Source organism: Muscardinus avellanarius, assembly GCF_963383645.1.
Source record: "Muscardinus avellanarius genome assembly, chromosome: 20".
Classification (NCBI taxonomy): domain Eukaryota; kingdom Metazoa; phylum Chordata; class Mammalia; order Rodentia; family Gliridae; genus Muscardinus; species Muscardinus avellanarius.
Window position 1 is genome coordinate 14,251,532 of NC_137806.1, and position 19,655 is coordinate 14,271,186.

Below are 19,655 nucleotides of genomic sequence, written 5' to 3' on the forward strand. Positions count from 1 at the left end.
ATATGTATATGAAATTATTTGTGGGAAATATACAATTTGATATAGTAGCATTTAAAATTGTATTTATTTAAATATGTTCCCTAATATCTTCTATATCTTTGTTTAAATAATAAAATAATTTTTACTTTGATTCATAGTATATTTCCTCTATAATCATGTTATTTGCAGTTGAAATTCTTTTAAAGTTTCTTATTTAAACTTTACAATAAATAGGCTGCATTTAGTAGATGGGTATGATTTCATAGTTATTTCTATCACTATAAAAACTGGCTTCTGTCACTAAAACATAAAAATTTGGTAATATTCATCAATTCTTTTCCTAAAAATATAATTAACATAATTTTATTTAGAGCTGGGCATGGTGGCATACGCTTGTAATCCCAGAATTTGGGAGGCTGAAACAGGAGGATCACAGTTCAAGGAGAGCCTCAGCTAATTAGTGGGGTCCTTTGCACTCAGTGAGCCCCTGTTTCAACATAAAAAATTAAAACTAGGGCTGAGGGTGTAGCTCAGAGGTAGAATGCTCCTGGGTTCCATCCCCAGTACCATAAAAATATAATAAGAATTTTATTCATTTTATTCTATTTTTTATTGGTGAATTATATTCATACATCATATTGGGGTAAAAAACTTGTGTGGACATACATGTACACATCACCCAGTTACCCAGTTCCCACCCCATTCCCTCCCCATCCCTCCTTCCAATGCTTGGCTTAGTGGATGACTTCGATATGTTTAAGTACATTGTGTGTTTTAGAGAATTTCATTCTTTCCCCCTCCCATCCCCTCATTTAGGTTGTCTTGTTTGCTCCTCTATAGGATTTCCTTTTTTATCTAGAGTTCCTCCTATGACCCATTTCTCCTTAGCTTTCACATATTAGGAAAAGCATCCAATTGCTTATTTTTTATGACTGACTAATCTCGCTTAGCATAATGTCCTCCAGTTCCATCCATTTACCTGAAAATGATGTAATTGAGTATTTTTAATGGCTGAGTAAAATTCCATTGTGTACATATCCCAGTTTTATATTCCATTCATCTGTTGATGGACATCTTGGCTGGTTCCATAGTTTGGCTATGGTGAATTGTGCAGCTATGAACATAGATACATATGCATTAGTTTGGTAGTTTGGTTTCTTTTCTTTTGCGTAGATACCCAGAAGTGGTATTGCTGGATCAAATGGTAGATTTGTTCCCATTCTTCTGAGGATTCTCCATATTGTTTTCCAAAGTGTTTGTACTAATTTGAAATCCCACCAACAATGTTTTAGAGTTCCTACTTCTCTACAACCTTGCCAGCATTTGTTGTTGTTTGTGTTTTGAATGATTGCCATTCTAGTTGGAGTTAGGTGAAATCTCAGGGAAATTTTGATTTGCATCTCTCTGCCAATGATGTTGAACAATTTTAATGCATTTATTAGCCATTTGAATTTCTTCTTTTGTGAAGTGTCTATTTAGTTTGCTTGCCCATTTTGTTAGTGGATGCTTTGTTTTCTTAGTGTTGAGTTTCTTGAGTTCTCTGTATATTCTAGATATTAGTCCTATATCAGAGGTGTAGGTGGCAAAATTCTTCTCCCATTTTGTTGGCTCTCAGTTAAGGTTCTTGACAGTTTCCTTTGCTGAAGAAAAGCTCTTCAGTTTCATGCAATCCCACATATTGATTCACCTTTTAACTTGTTTTGCCTTTGGGGTCTTGTTGAGAAAGTGTTTATCTGTGCCTATGTGTTGTAGTGTTGCACCTATGCCCTCTTCAAGGAGCTTCAAGGTCTCTGGTTTAATTTCCAAGTCTTTGATCCATCTTGAATTGACTCATGTGCAGGGTTAGAAAGTGGGATTAATTTCCAATTTTCTGCTTATGGTTAACCAGTTTTGCCAACACCATTTGTTGAAGAGGCTATCTTTTTTCCAGTGTATGTTTTTGGATTCTTTGTCAAAAATCAATTGGCTGAAAGTGTGTGGACTTGTTTCTGAGTCTTCTATTCTGCTCCATTGGTCTATGTGTATGGTTTTTTTGCCAGTACCGAGCTGTTTTTATTATAATGCCTTTGTAGTATAGTTTAAAGTCAGGCATTGTGAGTCCTCCTACATGGTTTTTGTTGTTGAGAACTGCTTTGGCTATTCTGGGCTTTTTTTTTTTTTTTGCAGGGATGGAACCCAAGGGGATTCAACACACCCTGCCCTAATTTTTATTCTTTTATTTTGAAACCGGGTCTCACTGAGTTGCAGAGGACCTCACTAATTAGCTGAGGCTGTCCACAAACCGCGATCCTCTGGTCTCAGCCTCCTGAGTGCTGGGATTACAAGCGTGTGTCACCACGCCCAGCATATTCTGGGCTTCTTGTCATTCCAAAAAAATTTAAGGACTGATTTTTCTATGTCTGTGAGGAATGATCTTGGTACTTTAATGGGCATTGCATTGAATCTGTAGATCACTTTTGAAAGGATAGCCATTTTAATGATATTTATTCTGCCTATTCATGGACATGGAAGATCTTTCCATCTTCTAAGATCTTCTTTGATTTCTTCTTTCAATGTTTTATAATTTTCTTTGTAGAGATCTTTCACCTCCTTGGTTAAGTTTATTCCTAAATATTTTATATTTTTGTGGGATATCCTGAGTGGAAGTTTTTTCTGAATTTAAAGTTCAACTACTTAGAAAGCAGTGTCTTAATCAACAAAATAAATATATACCAGGAACCAAAACAGATCCAGGTACCTCAGCAGAACCCTGAACTCAAGAAGAAGAAGAAGAAGAAGAAGAAGGAGAAGGAGAAGGAGAAGGAGAAGGAGAAGGAGAAGGAGAAGAAGAAGAAGAAGAAGAAGAAGAAGAAGAAGAAGAAGAAGAAGAAGAAGAAGAAGAGATCAGACACAGACCTGCCGCAGATACAATCGGAACACCCGCCGGCGGGCTGCCTGCACGGCTGCCTGCCTGAAATCACCATGGCAAGATGATCTGGGACTGAAAACGGACATAGGACCTCATCTTAGCAAGCAGCACCCAAGTCAGAATTCTGTGTGCTCACTAGCGACTGAATCACAACAGCACGGGGACTCCCACGGAAGCCTGAACCAAGGAAGCCAGGTACCTGAGTGCGTCCAGGGAAAGTGCGGGTCCTAGCGTGCACCCCAGCCCCAACCCCAGCACTGGCCTGGGGCATCTGTCCCACGCCTCAGAACCCAGCATTGTCTTCGCGCACCCTGTCTGCACCCTGGACCCCGGCTAGTAGTCAGTGCCTGCGCCACTGCCACCCCTAAATCGGAGCCTACCTTGTGTGTCTAGCCCCGCCCCCTACTGGAACCCAGACATCCACCTTGCCAGAGGCCTGCCTTCCAAGCGGCGAAAGCTCTGTGTGTCTCGGAAATCGCCTCGGGCCCCCCCCCAGCTTCTACATCCCGTGGTAGGCAGAGATCATTGCTGGACACCACGCAGTACCTGTGCACCCACACACTTGAGCACCTATCCTGTAGACCAAAGAAAGACCACTCCATGCCACATAATAACCAAAATGACCAATACTGAGGCTAAGGAAGGAATCTTAAAAGCAGTGAGAACAAAAGGACGGGTGACATATAGAGGCAAAACAATAAGAAGCACCCCAGACTATACAACCCAGGTCATAAATGCTAGGAGAGACTGGTACGACGTGATTCAGACCCTGGAAGAAAATAACTTCCAGCCCCAACTAATCTATCCAGCAAAACTACTATTCAAGATCAATGGAGAAACCAAAGTCTTTCAGGATAAACAGAATCTCAAAAAATTCATGAATTCAAAGCCAACACTAGAGAAAATTCTTAAAGAAATAAACCATAAGGAAGAAAAAAGAAGCAGACTTCAGAATCAGAGAGGAGAAGTTAATAAGTGGGCCATTTAAGTAAAGAAGAAAGATCACACCACCCAAGAGTAGACAGAACACAAAATGGCAGAAATCAAAGGAATCCACATAGGAAGAGAGGAAGTAAAACTATCCTTTTTCGCAGATGACATGATCCTTTATCTGGAAGACCCAAAGAACTCAACCAAAAGACTTCTGGAGCTGATCAACAAATTCAGCAAAGTCGCAGGTTACAAAATCAACCTAAAGAAATCAGTGGCTTTTCTTTATACCAACAATGAATCCACAATGAAAGAAACAAAATCAACAATTCCATTCACTATAACCTCAAAACCTATAAAATACCTAGGAATAAACCTAACCCAAGATGTAAAAGACCTCTACAACAAAACCTATAAAACATTAAAGAAAGAAATAGAAGAAGACCTTGGAAGATGGAAAGATCTCCCGTGCTCATGGATAGGCAGAATAAATATCATCAAAATGGCCATTCTGCCAAAACTGATCTATAGGTTCAATGCAATTCCCATTAATATACCAGTGACATTCTTCAGAGACCTAGAAAAATCAATCATGAACTTCATATGGAGAAGGAAAAGACCTAGAATAGCCAAAGTAATTCTCAATAACAAGAAACACGCAGGAGGCATTACAATCCCAGACTTCAAACTATACTATAGAGCAATAGTAGTAAAAACAGCATGGTACTGGCACAAAAACAGATATACTGACCAGTGGATTAGAATAGAAGATACAGAAACAAACCCACACATCTTTAGTCAATTAATCTTTGACAAAGGGGCCAAACACATACGCTGGAGAAAAGACAGCCTTTTCAACAAATGGTGCTGGGAGAATTGGCTAACCATTTGTAAAAAGATGAATCTAAACCCCTCTATCTCACCAAACACAGGAATCAACTCAAAATGGATTAAAGACTTAGAAATTAGACCTGAGGTGGTGAAGTTAGTAGAGGAGAACATAGGTTCAACACTACAACATATTGGCACAGGCAGTAACTTTCTCAACAAAACCCCCAAAGCTCAGGAAATTAAAGCAAGAATAAACAAGTGGGATAACATCAAACTAAAAAGTTTCTTCTCATCAAAGGAAACTATCAATAACCTAAAGAGGAAGCCTACAGAATGGGAAAGGATCTTTACCAGCCACCATTCTGATAGGGGGCTAATATCCAGAGTATACAAAGAGCTCAAAAGACTCTACACTAGCAAAACAAACAACCCAATCAAGAAATGGGCAAATGAACTAAATAGATACTTCACAAAAGAAGAGATACAAAGGGCTAATAGATACATGAAAAGATGTTCTTCATCTCTGGCCATCAGGGAGATGCAAATCAAAACTACACTGAGATTCCATCTAACCCCAGTCAGAGTAGCAAGCATAAAGAAATCAAACAACAACAAATGCTGGCGAGGATGTGGGGAAAGAGGAACTCTTTTACACTTTTGGTGGGAGTGCAAACTAGTTCAGCCACTATGGAGATCTGTGTGGAGATTCCTGAGAAAGTTGGGAATAGATCCACCATATGATCCAGCTATACCACTCCTAGGTATCTTTCCAAAGGGATTGAATTCAGAGAAATACGGCAACATATGCATACCTATGTTCATAGCAGCACAATTTGTAATAGCCAAAATATGGAACCAACCCAGATCACCATCAACAGATGAATGGATAGCAAAACTGTGGGAAACACACACAATGGAATTCTATTCAGCCATAACGAATAACAAAATTATATCATTTGCAAGAATATGGAAAGCCCTGGAGAGCATTATGTTAAGTGAGATCAGCCAAGCACAGAAGGAGAAGGTACATATGTTTCCTCTAATATGCTCAAACTAGGAAACACAGAGGATACCAGTGAGACTCCAGATAATGGAGGGGAAATACCAGCAAAGTTTGAATGGAAAGATAGGAGAGGAGGAAGGATTATTTTGATTAATGAGGGTCTACATCTGAATATGTGTAAATTATGAATATGACATGGTTAACCTGGACAACCATTGGTGGGAGGGGGGAAGGGAAAACGGGGGCCGGGGAAAGAGGGCACCAAATATAGTTTAAATGTATACTATTTATGTTCAATAAAAAATTGTTAAAATAAATAAATAAAATCCCCAGTAACAAGAAAAAAGTGAAAAATTTGCTCTAAAGTGCTATATATATATATGTGTGTGTGTGTGTGTGTGTGTGTGTGTGTGTGTGTGTGTACTACACCAGGCCATTAAGAGAGATCCATCTCATAACTTTGTTTCTGAACACAAACAAATATAAATCACTAAATTTCCTCAGCATGGTATAGAATTTAATGCTGTATTATGTATTTGTCTTACACAAATTATTAGTCAGTGTGACCTAGAGGAAACAAGACCAAACAGGACACACATGGATGCATAATTATGAAGAGGGATTTACTAGATGGCTTACATGGTAGGAACTAGAAATCCCACAAGTCCACCTGCACCCTGGGGCAGCAGAGGAACTAGTCATGGCTCAATCCAAAAAGATGGAGCCTCAGAACAAGAGGAGCCCATGAAGTAGTCCAAGTCCAAGGCTGATTTGAAGCCATTGAAACCCCTGGGAGAATCTCTGCTGAGGGTCCATGTTGGAAGTCTAAAAAAACTATAGTCTGATATCTATCGGTATAGCAAGAGACACACCCGCTGGAGAAGGATCTGCCTCCCATCATCTGAGCTTTCTTCCTTGATCCAGTGTGAGTTCTGGCTGGGTACCCACACTGTGCTCAGTGCTGCCCATGTTCAGAGTGGTCTTCCCCTCAGTGTGCTGTCCTTTGTGCCACTAGCGTCTAGAAATCACCCTCCCAGACACACCCAGAAGCCTCTTTATCCTAGGCATCTCTCCATCTGATCACATTGACAATCCAAATTAACCAGCAGACGCTATCAAATAAATAGGTTTAGGAGAGAAAGCAAATGTTTGGACAAGATGTGGTAGTGTACATCTGCAATCCAAGTACTGGGGACACTGAGGTGAATTTCAGGTTCAAAGCCAGCCTCAGTGACTTAGAAATACCCTGTTTCCAAATAAAACATAGAGATGAAAGTATATCTTGGGCATATAATATGCTGGGTTCACTCGCCATCACCACTACAAACACACACACATGTTCATGTTTCTGTGTAAACCAGAGGTCAGATATGTTATGCTATGGAATATAACTCTGATGGCAACTCATTTGCACTTAAGAAAGCTTACCTAGGACAAGATAATCTAACATTTAGTGTCCTCCCCCACACAGATTGTAGAATGTTAATGATACGTTTCTCAGTACTGATGGACACCAAAGGACTAATGGTGGCATAGACATTGCCTAAGAGCATATGAACACCATGGTGAATTGAGTCATTCCTTAACATAATTCTTGAAGAGGAGATGTTGAAATCCAAAAAGTACCTGAACATAAAGACAGTCACCAGCAGTAGGATGATATGGGAGGCCCTTTGTTCTGGGGATGCCTTTGAAGAAAGGCTGGTGCTGCGAAGGTGCTGGGACTGCCTCTTATGCCTGCACAAGAGAGCCACCATGTACCCACTGGTGAGGACCATGAGCCCAATGAAGGCTATATCCCGGAACATCCCTATTAACGAAAACAAGAGCCTGATGATGTGGTCCATGGGCAAGACACTGCAGGATTTAGAGATGAGCAGCTCAGTTGAGGTCTCATTGGTGGTGCCAGCAATGGCAATTATGAAACGAGCAGTAATGAATATATTAGACACCCAGAGAATGAGAAAGCAACACAGGCTGTAACGTGGGGATTTATGTTTGAACTTTGCCAACCAGGAGCTTCTGGGGCAGAGGGTGATGGCCTGGTGCACACTCAGCAGGCAGGTGGTACAAATGGAGAGGCTCCTCCACAGCCTGTACAAGTAAATAGCTGATTTACATGAGATGTCATCCCCAAGCCCTGGAGACCCTGAAATGTCTTCAGCTATGAAGGCCCTGGTCAGCAGCATCATTATGTGGATTAAAGCCAAGAGGCCAATGATCAGTTCTGTGGGCTTGGACCTGGACTCCAGAAAGAACAAGAGGACGTGGAAGAGAAGAAGAATGGTGTTGGCTGAGATCCCAATGACAGTTTCCACAAAGAAGGCATTTCTTATGTCAACATTAATGTGCAATTTATTGTCTTTATTCATCTTATAGGGTGAGGAGGCATATACTGAATACCTGAAGGTAAGAACGGAAAAAGTCATCATCACAAATGTTGCCATCTTCATTCTCAGCAACCACACCATGAGCACATGCATGTATCATAGCGCACCCTGTCCTGTGCTCCTTCAATGCCCATCTCCTCTGCCTCCTTGGAAGCCACACCCACTCTTCACTCCTCCCCTCCCTTTCTAGTTATGGTGGGCGCTGTGTCCATCCCACCGATGGTCTCCCAGAGTACACAGCTTTCTTATGCATCAAAAGTTTCTATATAGAAAACATAGTATCATCACCTCACTTTTCATTCTTTGGGAGCAATATGAATGTATTATTTGGTTTTGATCTGTATCATATTTATTAAGTTTAGGTGGATAGTAACATTTGTGGTCAATTTTAACAAGGAAAATTACAAAAAATTGGAAATAAGATCCTCCCAATAGGAGAATCACAATGTACTACACATATACAGAATTATATTATTTCAGAGCTATCATTATTTTTATTGCTTTATTGCCAAACTAAATATGCTAAATTTTTTTTAGGTACTGGGGTTTAAATACAGGGGCATTCTACTTCCAAGCCACATCTCAAGACCTATTTTTTCTTTTGAAACTAAGACTTGCTAAGTTGCTGAGGCTGGAATTGATCTGGTGATTCTCATGTCTAAGCCTTCCAAGTATTAGTATTATAGGCCAAATATTCTCCATACATTAACAAGACAAATATTGGCCAATATGGCATTGAATTCAGAGTTTGCTGTGATCTGTGATATGCCATTTACCAGGTGTTTAATCTTGAGTTGTCTACCCCATGAGCTTTAGTCATCTTTTCTGTGAAAGATGCACAGTAATATTTTATTTTATTTTTTATTTTTATTTTTATATAATGTGCTTTTATTGGTGTATTATAGTCTCATGTCATAAACACACATATTTTAGATAGTAGATATGTTAAGTGATTATAAAATGTTTACCTATATGTACCAAAATGAGAGTGTTTCTGGCACACTCTGATCTCTACAGAAATGTTGGCTATCATTTTTATTATTATTCAGGTCCTCATATGTGTGTCTTGGGACACTTAGTACAACTCTTTCAATAACTGATGAACTCTGTCTCTGCCAAAATAAAGAAGATAAAAAGTTACCAAACTAGGATATGTTCACTATTTCTGTAAGGGGAACTCCAATGGAATTTTAAGTCTTTATTACACTTCTTAAAGACAGCTGTATAGCTCATGTGTTTTTTTTTTAATATTCTAAAAGCCAGAATAACTAGCTATGTTAGCAGGTTATCAATTAGTAGAACCAAATGCCATTCTTTTTAGGCATGTGGAATCAAAGTTTTAAATATAACTAAAACTAAAATAGAGTCAAGCTGCCAGGCATGGTTGTACACACTTATAATTCCAGGACTTGGGAGGCTGACAAGGAGAACCACAGGTTCACAGCCAATCTTGGATACTTGGTGAGGTCCTCTGCTTGCAGTGAGGCCCTTTTTAAAACTGAAGAGGATGAATTGTGCAGAATGAAATGCCACTGAGTGGAGAGTATAGAAAACCTTCTCAAAGGGCAAAATATGGGATGCCATCCAGACAACAGCTCTCAGGGCCTCTCTTTAATACCCAACTGGACTTTATTCTGGACTTGGAGAGGTAGGTAGGATGCATTTTAATTAATTAGGTATTTTTGTGGTACTGGGGATGAATCCCAGTGGTATTCTAAATATGAGCTTAACCCCCAATCCTGAATGTTGGGTGTGGTGGCACATACCTTTAATCCTGGTGCTTGGGAAGCTGAGACAGGAGGGTCACACAGGTTCAATATCAGCGTCAGCTAATTAGGCTCTCAGCAACTTAGTGAAACTCTGTTTCCAAATTAAAATATAAAATAGGTCTGGGAGTATAGTCCAGAGGTGGAAAAAAAACCCTGGGTTCCACCACAAGTACCATAAAAATAAAAAAAATAAAAAATAACCCCACATTCCTAATTTATTACTTATTTATTCATTTATTTATTTATCTTTGCACTACTGGTGATGAAACCCAGGGACATTCTGCCTTGCGCTACACCCTGAGCTGTATTTTTAATTCTTTATTTTGTTTTTATATTTATTTTTATTTATTTATTTTTCTTTTAACAATTTTTTATTGAACATAAATAGTATACATTTAAACTATATTTGGTGCACTCTCCCTCCTGCCCCTGTTTTCCCTTCCCCCTCCCACTAATGGTTGTCCAGGTTAACCATGTCATATTCATAATTTTACACATGTCCAGGTGTAGACCCTCATTAATCAAGATCAGCCTTCCTCCTCTCCAATCTTTCCATTCAAACTTTGCTGGTATTTCCCCTCCATTATCTGGAGTCCCACTGGTATCCTCTGTGTTTCCTAGTTTGGGCATATAGGAGGAAACATGTACCTTCTCCTACTGTGCTTGGCTGATCTCACTTAATATAATGTTCTCCAGGGCTTTCCATCTTTTTGCAAATGATGTAATTTTGTTCTTCTTTATGGCTGAATAGAATTCCATTGTGTGTATTTCCCACAGTTTTGCTATCCATTCATCTGTTGATGGTGATCTGGTTTGGTTCCATATTTTAGCTATTACAAATTGTGGGGCTTGAACATAGGTATGCATATGTTGCTGTATTTCTCTGAATTCAACCCTTTTGGAAAGATACCCAGGAGTGGTATAGCTGGATATATGGTGGTCCTATTCCCACCTTTCTTAGGAATCTCCACACAGATCTCCATAGTGGCTGAACTAGTTTGCATTCCCACCAACAGTGTAAAAGAGTTCCTCTTTCCCCACATCCTCGCCAGCATTTGTTGTTGTTTGATTTCTTTATGCTTGCCACTCTGACTGGGGTTAGATGGAATCTCAAGGTAGGTTTGATTTGCATCTCCCTGATGGCCAGTGATGAAGAACATCTTTTCATGTATCCTTTGGCCCTTTGTATCTCTTCTTTTGTGAAGTGTCTATTTAGTTCATTTGCTCATTTCTTGATTGGGTTGTTTGTTTTGCTAGTGTAGAGTCTTTTGAGCTCTTTGGATATTCTGGATATTAGCCCCCTATCAGAATGGTGGCTGGTAAAGATCCTTTTCCATTCTGTAGGCTTCCTATTTAGGTTATTGATAGTTTCTTTTGATGAGAAGAAACTTTTTAGTTTGATGTTATCCCACTTGTTTATTCTTGCTTTAATTTCCTGAGCTTTGGGGGTTTTGTTGAGAAAGTTACTGCCTGTGCCAATATTTTGTAGTGTTGAACCTACACTCTCCTCTACTAACTTCCCAGTCTCACATCTAATTTCTAAGTCTTTGATCCATCTTGAATTGATTCCTGTGTTTGGTGAGATATAGGGGTTTAGATTCATCTTTTTACAAATGGTTAGCCAATTCTCCCAGCACCACTTGTTGAAAAGGCTGTCTTTTCTCCAGCGTATGTGTTTGGCCCCTTTGTCAAAGATTAATTGACTAAAGATGTGTGGGTTTGTTTCTGTATCTTCTATTCTAATCCACTGGTCAGTATATCTGTTTTTGTGCCAGTACCATGCTGTTTTTACTATATTGCTCTATAGTATAGTTTGAAATCTGGGATTGTAATACCTCCTGCATGTTTCTTATTGTTGAGAATTGCTTTGGATATTCTGGGTCTTTTCTTTCTCCATATGAAGTTCATGATTGATTTTTCTAGGTCTCTGAAGAATGTCACTCGTATTTTAATGGGAATTGCATTGAACCTATAGATCAGTTTTGGCAGAATGGCCATTTTGATGATATTTATTCTGCCTATCCATGAGCACGGGAGATCTTTCCATCTTCCAAGGTCTTCTTCAATTTCTTTCTTTAATGTTTTATAGTTTTTGTTGTAGAGGTCTTTTACATCTTGGGTTAGGTTTATTCCTAGGTATTTTATTGATTTTGAGGTTATAGTGAATGGAATTGTTTTCTTTGTTTCTTTCATTGTGGATTAGTTGTTGGTATAAAGAAAAGCCACTGATTTCTTTAGGTTGATTTTGTAACCTGTGACTTTGCTGAATTTGTCAATCAGGTCCAGCAGTCTTTTGGTTGAGTTCTTTGGGTCTTCCAGATAAAGGATCATGTCATCTGTGAATAACGATAATTTTAATTCCTCTCTTCCTATGTGAATTCCTTTCATTTCCTTCTCTTGTCTGATTGCTGCAGCAAGAATCTCAAGGACTATATTGAAAAGGAGTGGTGATAGTGGGCATCCTTGTCTTGTTCCCGACTTTAGCAGAAATTCTTGCAGTTTTTCCCCATTCAGTATAATGTTGGCTTTGGGTTTACAGTATATTGCCATAATGATGTTGAAGTACTTTCCTTCTATCCCAATTTTTGCAGTGTTTTTAACATAAATGGGTGTTGGATTTTGTCGAATGCTTTTTCAGCATCTATTGCTATGATGATGTGGTTTTTGTTCTTGGTTCTATTTATGTGGTGAATAACTTTCACTTTCAGCCTGTGAATGTCTTTGGCTGTGAGGTGAGTTTCTTGCAGACAGCATATATTTGGATTATGTTTCCTAATCCACATTGCCAGTCTATGTCTTTTGATTGGTGAGTTAAATCCTTTGACATTAAGACATATTATTGAAATATGATTTTTTTTCTGCCATTTTGTGTTCTGTCTACTCTTGGGTGGTGTGATCTTTCTTCTTTACTTAAATGGCCTACTTATTAACTTCTTGTCCTCTCTGGTTCTGAAGTCTGCTTCTTTTTTATTCCTTATGGTTTATTTCTTTAAGAATTTTCTCTAGTGTTGGCTTTGAATTCATGAATTTTTTGAGATTCTGTTTATCCTGAAAGAGTTTGGTTTCTCCATTGATCTTGAATAGTAGTTTTGCTGGATAGATTAGTTGGGGCTGGAAGTTATTTTCTTCCAGGGTCTGAATCACGTCGTAGCAGTCTCTCCTAGCATTCATGACCTGGGTTGTATAGTCTGGGGTGCTTCTTATTGTTTTGCCTCTATATGACACCCATCCTTTTGTTCTCACTGCTTTTAAGATTCCTTCCTTAGCCTCTATATTGGTCATTTTGGTTATTATGTGGCATGGAGTGGTCTTTATGTGGTCCTGTCTCAGTGGAGTTCTGTATACCTCCTGGACATGAAGGTCCAAGTCTCTTCCCATATTTGGATAATTCTCTAAGATTATTTCCTTGAAGATATTACAGATGCCCTTGTTCTGTACCTCTATCCCTTCTTCAATGCCTATTATCTATAAATTAGGATGCTTCATATTATTCCATATTTGCTGGATGTTTAGGTTTTGTTGCTGTGAAGATTTCTGTATATCGCTGACTGTGTTTTCAGTTTGGGATGTGCTGTCTTCTAATATTGATATTCTGTTTTCCATTTTTCTAATCTTCCAGAATTTCTTTCTATTGCTGTCTTCATTTCACTTATTGCCTCTTTCATTTCATTCCAGACCTCTTTCTGATTCTTTTTTAGTGTTTCTAACTCACCTTTAACCTCCTCTATACTTGTTTTAAATCCTTTCATCATATTGAGCATCAAGATTCTGAACTCCCCTTCTTGCATTTCTAAGAGGTCAGTATTCGTGATTTCTGCTGTCTCTTCATAATTCCTGGTTCTCATATTTATAGCGTTCTCTGTCCTGTATTTCTGATTTCTACCCATCGTTCATGAGTATTATGCTTAGTCTAATCTTAATATTAGAAGTTTAGGGGTATCAGCAAGTCAACAGTGGTTTTCAAGTGTTGAGGGTGGGTGATGTGCGAGGAGCTGGGGTGATGGGTAAAGGAGTCGGATTAGGTGGAGGATATGTTTAGGTTGAGAAAGACTTTAAGTATGATACAGTAATATGCTAAGAATGAGAGAGAGAGTTAACTAGTAGGACTCTTGTCATTAGTAGCGTAAGTATGGATATATGAAATACTTTGAGTATTAAACTAGAAGGTATATTATGGAGAAAAGTTTTGGGGGAGAAGAGTATGTAGGTTAGCATGGGAAAGTTTGTAAATAGGGGTGATGGAAGGAGCAGACAAACCTAAAAAAAAAATCCACACAAGATACCAAGACTATTATGTAATCCAAGAAAAAGAAAGGAAAAACCAATCAAAGGAGGAGAATGAAAAAAGGAAGGAAAGAGGAAGAAAAAGGAAAAAAAGGACAAGAATAAAATAAAAGGAACTAGCAGCTCTGTGACATCAGAGAATAAGGCAAACTATGAAATATGTATATTAAAAGAAACAACAAGTTAAAGTAAAAGAAGTGTGGGTTAAGAAAAAAATATAAAACAGCAATAACCATACCAAAACAAAAGCACTGTAAAAGCAAAACAAAACAAAACATTCACAATAAAAGTAAATCAAACAGTCCTACTTATTTACAATATGGGGTCAAGTCCATATAATATGTGCATATCTGATTGCTTTGGTAGCTTTTAGAATATAATCCAATATCTCTTAGTTTTCTTTGTACTCTATTTTTATCTTCTTAGGTCACTCTGAGTGTTTGGACACCTTTCTTTCCTTTAACTTCTTTGGGTTTATGTGTCAGGATGTCTGGTTTCACTGTTATTAGATTCTGTACCATTCACAGGTTCTGAAAAATTCCAACCTGTAGTCAGCACCTCTGAACTCACCACCCTAGACTCCTGCCTGTGCTTCCCTACAGCAGGGGTGGAGGATGTCCAAAGTATACTTGGAACCTCCCCTTGAGGTCCTGTGCAGATATTGTGTCTCGATGGATTTTCCTGTGTTTCTGGAAATTCCAACTGGGCTAGCCAGTGTGGTCCCAAGATGTACCCTGGGCAAAGGGATGCCGGTTCCTGGATGCCCACACTTACTGCCAGAGCTCTGCCTATTCCAAGAGTGCAGGCTGGGTGTGCTGCTATTACTGGACCCAGGTGTGAATGGGTGCAGCTGCCTATTGCTGCTGCTATGCTCTTCCAAGGTGTATTGAGTTGTGTTCTCGATTAGAACTATGCATCGGGCTACCGGGTGGGCGGGAACTCCCAGCGGTGGGCCAGGGGTTTTCGCCACCTGGAACGCAGGCCTCTGGCAAGGTGGATGTCTGGGCTCCAGTGGGGGTGGGGGCTAGACACACAAGGTAGGCTCCGATTTAGGGGTCATTGGTTCAGGCACTGACTACTAGCAGGGGTCCAGGGTGCAGACAGGGTGCGCGAGCACAGTGCTGGGTTCTGAGGCATGGGACAGATGACCCGGGCTAGTTCTGGGGTTGGTGCTGGGGTGCATGCTAGGACCCGCACTTTCCCTGGACACACTCTGGTACCTGGCTTCCTTGGTTCAAGCTTCCGTGGGAGTCCCCGTGCTGTTGTGATCCAGTCACTGGTGAGCACACAGAATTCTGACTTGGGTGCTGCTCGCTAAGATGAGGTCCTATGCCCGTTTTCAGTCCCGGATTGTCTTGCCACGGTGACTTCAGTAGGGGTCGGGAGTGCCTTTTGGGCTGGCAGGCAGCCACGCAGGCAGCCCACCTGCGTGGGCTGCTGTCTGATCTTTGTTCTTCTTCGAGTTCAGGGTTCCGCCGAGGTCCTGGATCTGTTTTGGTTCCTGGTATGTATTTATTTTGTTGATTAAGACACTGCTTTCTAAGTAGTTGAACTTTATTTGTTTTAGCTACTGAGAAGTGCTGTGTCCCTCAGTTGCCATTTTGAAAAAAACTAGTTACTGGGGATTTTAATTGGAGCATTCCATTTCTGAGCTATGCCCCCAGGCCTTTTTATTTTTTTCTTTCTAAACAGGTACTTAATTCCAATCATGGTGGTGCACACCTGCAATCCTAGTACTTGGGATGCTGAGATAAGAGGATCACAGGTTTGAGGACAGCCTCAGTAATATTGAGACTCTCAGCAACGTAGGAAGACCCTGCTTCAAAGTAAAAATAGAATAGGGCTGGGTATTATGCCTTTGGGTTCAATCCCTAGTGTCTGTCTGTCTGTCTGTCTGTCTCTCTCTCTCTCACTCTCTCTCTCACACACACACACACACACACACACACACACACACACACACACACGGGTCTTGCTAAGTTTTTTAGACTGTTCTTGAGCCTTCAGTTCTCATTTCTCATCTTCGCAAGTGTTTGTATTACAAGCACACACCCATACCATGTTACACATTTTGTCAACTAATTTCTTTGCATTTGATCCATCTTGAATTGAGTTTTGTGCAGAAAAGAAGACTTGGGTCTAATTTCATTCTTCTACATATGCATGTCCAGTTTTCCAGCACCATTTGCTGAAAAGGCTGTCTTTTTCCATTGTACTTTTTATTTCTTTGGCAAAAACCAACTGGCTGTGAGTATGAGAACTGGTCTCTCTATCCTATTTCACTGGTTTCCTTGTCTGTTTTTGTGTTAATATCATGCTGTTTCTATTACTATAGCTTTGAAGTATAGTTAAGTCAGGTATTGTGTTGCCTCTAGCATGCTTCTTATTGTTTGGAATTGCTTTGGCCTTTCTGGGTCTGCGTTCTTCCATATGAATTTTAGGACTGTTTATTCTAGAACGACATTGATATTTCCATAGCAATCACATTGAAACTGTAGATCACTTTTGGTGTATAGCCATTTTAATGCTATTAATTCTGCCTATGCAACAACACTGGAGGTCTTGCCAGCTTCTCAAATATTCTTTTATTTCTTTCTTTAGGGTGCTATAATTTTCATTGAATTGATCCCTCCTTTGTTAGATTTATTTCTAAGAAATTTTTGAAGCTATTATGAATAGATTTTTTTTGTGGGTCTGGGGATGGAACCCAAAGGCATTTGACCTCCAAGCTACACCCCTTGCCCAGTTTTTTTATTCTTTATTTAGAAACAGGGTCTCACTGAGTTGCAAAGGGCCTCACTAAGTAGCTGAGGCTGTCCATAAACCACAATCCTCTTGTCTCAGCCTCCCAAATGCTGGGAAATAAAATTGTTTTTATGACTTCATTTTCAGTGCATTCATGGTTGGTATGTAGAAAAGCTATTGATTTTTCTTAATTGATTTTGTTCTTTGTAAATTACCCAGTTTATTGCCTTCTGGTATAACAGCAAATGTGGACTAAGACAGACCCTGAATAGCCAATGAAATCTTGAAACAGAACAAAGCTAGACACATCACACTTTCTGATTTCAAAACATATTCCAAAGCTATAGTACTTAAAACACTGCAGGCTTGAAATAATAGGAAATAGACAGAGAAACAGCACAGAAAAGACAGCCAGGATTTGTGGAGACATACACAGTGTGCTGATCTTTAACAAGATCATCAAAAACATGTAATGGGCAAGAGGCAGTTACTTCAAGAAGTGGTGCTAAGGATAATGGAAACCCACATGTGGAAGAGTGAAATTAGACCCCTATGCTATGGCCCAGTTGTATTGATTTTTGCATGCATGTGTTTGGGAGAGGGTCCTGGAGGTCTAACCAGGAGCACTCTGCCATTAAGGTATATCCCCAACTCTTATAATTTTTATTTTGAGACAACATCTTGCTATGTTACCCAGGCTGGCTCCCAACTCTAATGCTCTTGCCTGAGCCCCAGCCTCCCGCATAGCTGAGATTAAAGGAATACTCCACTGCACTTGGCTCAAAATGAATTTTCTACACCCAAGAAACCCAATACCACAGCTCAGCCTCACCCAACTTAAGCGGGCACAGACACTAACATCAGCCTATAGCTGATAGCCTAGATCCTACAGCTAGGAAACTACCAAAACCAAGTCTGTTTAATACTGAAGGGTTGACTAAGTGTAGAGCATTAGTTGTGCCCCTCATGATATGAGGCTGAGTGAAGTTGGTGTGTGCAGCCAAGGTCCAACATCAGGGGGATCCTATTATGTATCACTATCCAGGCAAAGATCGAAATTCCAAATTTCAAGTGTGGCTTCCCATGACTGCACACCACTTTCACACCACTGCAAAGTAGACTGTTAGGTAGAACCATCGTAAGTCGGGGATCTTCTGCACTAGCTGTATTCTGGCTAGCCACCCCACTTCTCCAGGCCTGGTAAGACAAGAGTAATAGCAGTGCTTCCCAGGGCTGGCTGTCAAGCATACTACATCTCTCTGTCCCTGAGAGAGGCCCACACTCACCACTGGCTTTCTCTACTACAGCAGGGATAGGACAGGGTTCTGGCGTAGACAGGCATTACGGTCAACCTGGGTGGTGGGCACAGATGAGCTTCATCATGGTGGGCTACACAGCAGACCAGGGGTTTGGGGGGCTGGGCTGGTGCCCCACTCGGAGGTTGATGACCTGGTGGATAGGCAAGGACTAAGAATCTGCTAGTGTGCATCCCCGCCCCTCTAGCTGAGACTCGGTTTTCTCTTCTGCAAGATGCATAAGATATTGTTTTCTTAGTATTTGAGAGACTGAACCAGGAGGATCACCGGTTTAAGACTAGCCTTAGTAAGTTAACAAGGCCCTCCATAACTTAGCAAAAAAATAGGGCTAAGCTGTAGCAGAGACAGAATGACCTAGGGTTTAGTCCCCAATATTACAAGGGAAAAAAAATCCAGAATACCTTCTGCTTTCGTGTGCTAAAGCACACAAGAAGAGCATACAAGAAGGCTGTGTGTGGATACAACATGCAGCTCTGTTCTCTGCCCTAGATCAGGTGATAAGGGGAGGCTGAGCAGTGGGCAGGCTTGGCTTGGGGTCAGCGGTCACAGGTGAGCAAGGCTGATGATCAGAGGTAGGTGACACCCAACCTGTGCCGCTGCTAAGAGAGAAAGTCCCATATCACATGGGGTCAAAAGCCAGGTGCAAGCTGGTGCAGGACACGTGATTGTGCCCCCATATAGGGCAAGGGGCAGGGAAGCTGGCTGGTCACTGGAAGCCTCAGGTCCTCTTTCACTATTAATATACAATCCAGCACTCAGTGACCCTGCAGCTTGAAGATCCTATCTCTGGGGCTGAGGCTGGGATTTCTGAACTGATTTATGATTCTCTCGTGTCTTCTTGCTCTGGGCTCCCCTCCAGAACCCCCTGCTCTGTGGACACTGCCCGTCTGGTCCTGTGTCCACCTATGGAGTGGGGCTGTGGGCTCTTCAAGGCCAGGACTGGGGCTGAAACCCTCCCCCATGTTCCACCAATCCTGGGCATAGGCCTGAGAATGGAAAGATGACTCTGGTGAGGCTTGAGAACTGGTGACAGGGGCCGCTGAGTCCCAGCCCTGGCCTCAAAGCCCAGATGTCTCACCTTCCTCTCACCAGAATGGAGCGGGTTTTGGACATCGTGCATCTGGATCACACTGAGCTTGGTGTCACTGCTAGTGGACATCACATGCTTGACAGTGATGGTGGTGACCAGGTAGCAGATGAAGACCAGCTGAAGGTCCTGCTGCCCCCACCCCCATGAGACTGGAGAAAATGAGAAACTTTGATTATTGTCTGAATTTTGAGGAATGGCCATCTAACTAGAGCCAGATGAACACATCTCAGGAGGATTTGGATTTGCATTTCCCCGATTGCTAATGATGCTGAGCATTCATTCACATCTACTGGCCATTTATGTTTCTTTCGGACAGTGTGTATTCAATGCAATTGACTGTCATGCGGGATTTTTTTAGTTATTTTCATAGAGTTTTAAAGCTCTTTGTATATTCTAGATACTAGTCCTCT

The 19,655-nt window shown here is 40.7% G+C and overlaps 1 protein-coding gene across 1 annotated transcript; it reads right to left on the reverse strand.

The window, feature by feature from the left end:
• Positions 1 to 2,862: 2,862 nt before the first annotated feature.
• LOC308277810 (vomeronasal type-1 receptor 90-like) lies at positions 2,863 to 18,181 on the reverse strand (the record flags this gene model as incomplete). The annotated part of the gene is made up of 3 exons (XM_080717206.1): positions 2,863 to 2,929; positions 7,278 to 8,054; positions 18,126 to 18,181. The coding sequence occupies 3 exons, from the start codon at positions 18,179 to 18,181 to the stop codon at positions 2,863 to 2,865; spliced, it is 900 nt and encodes a 299-aa protein (XP_080573332.1).
• Positions 18,182 to 19,655: the final 1,474 nt, after the last annotated feature.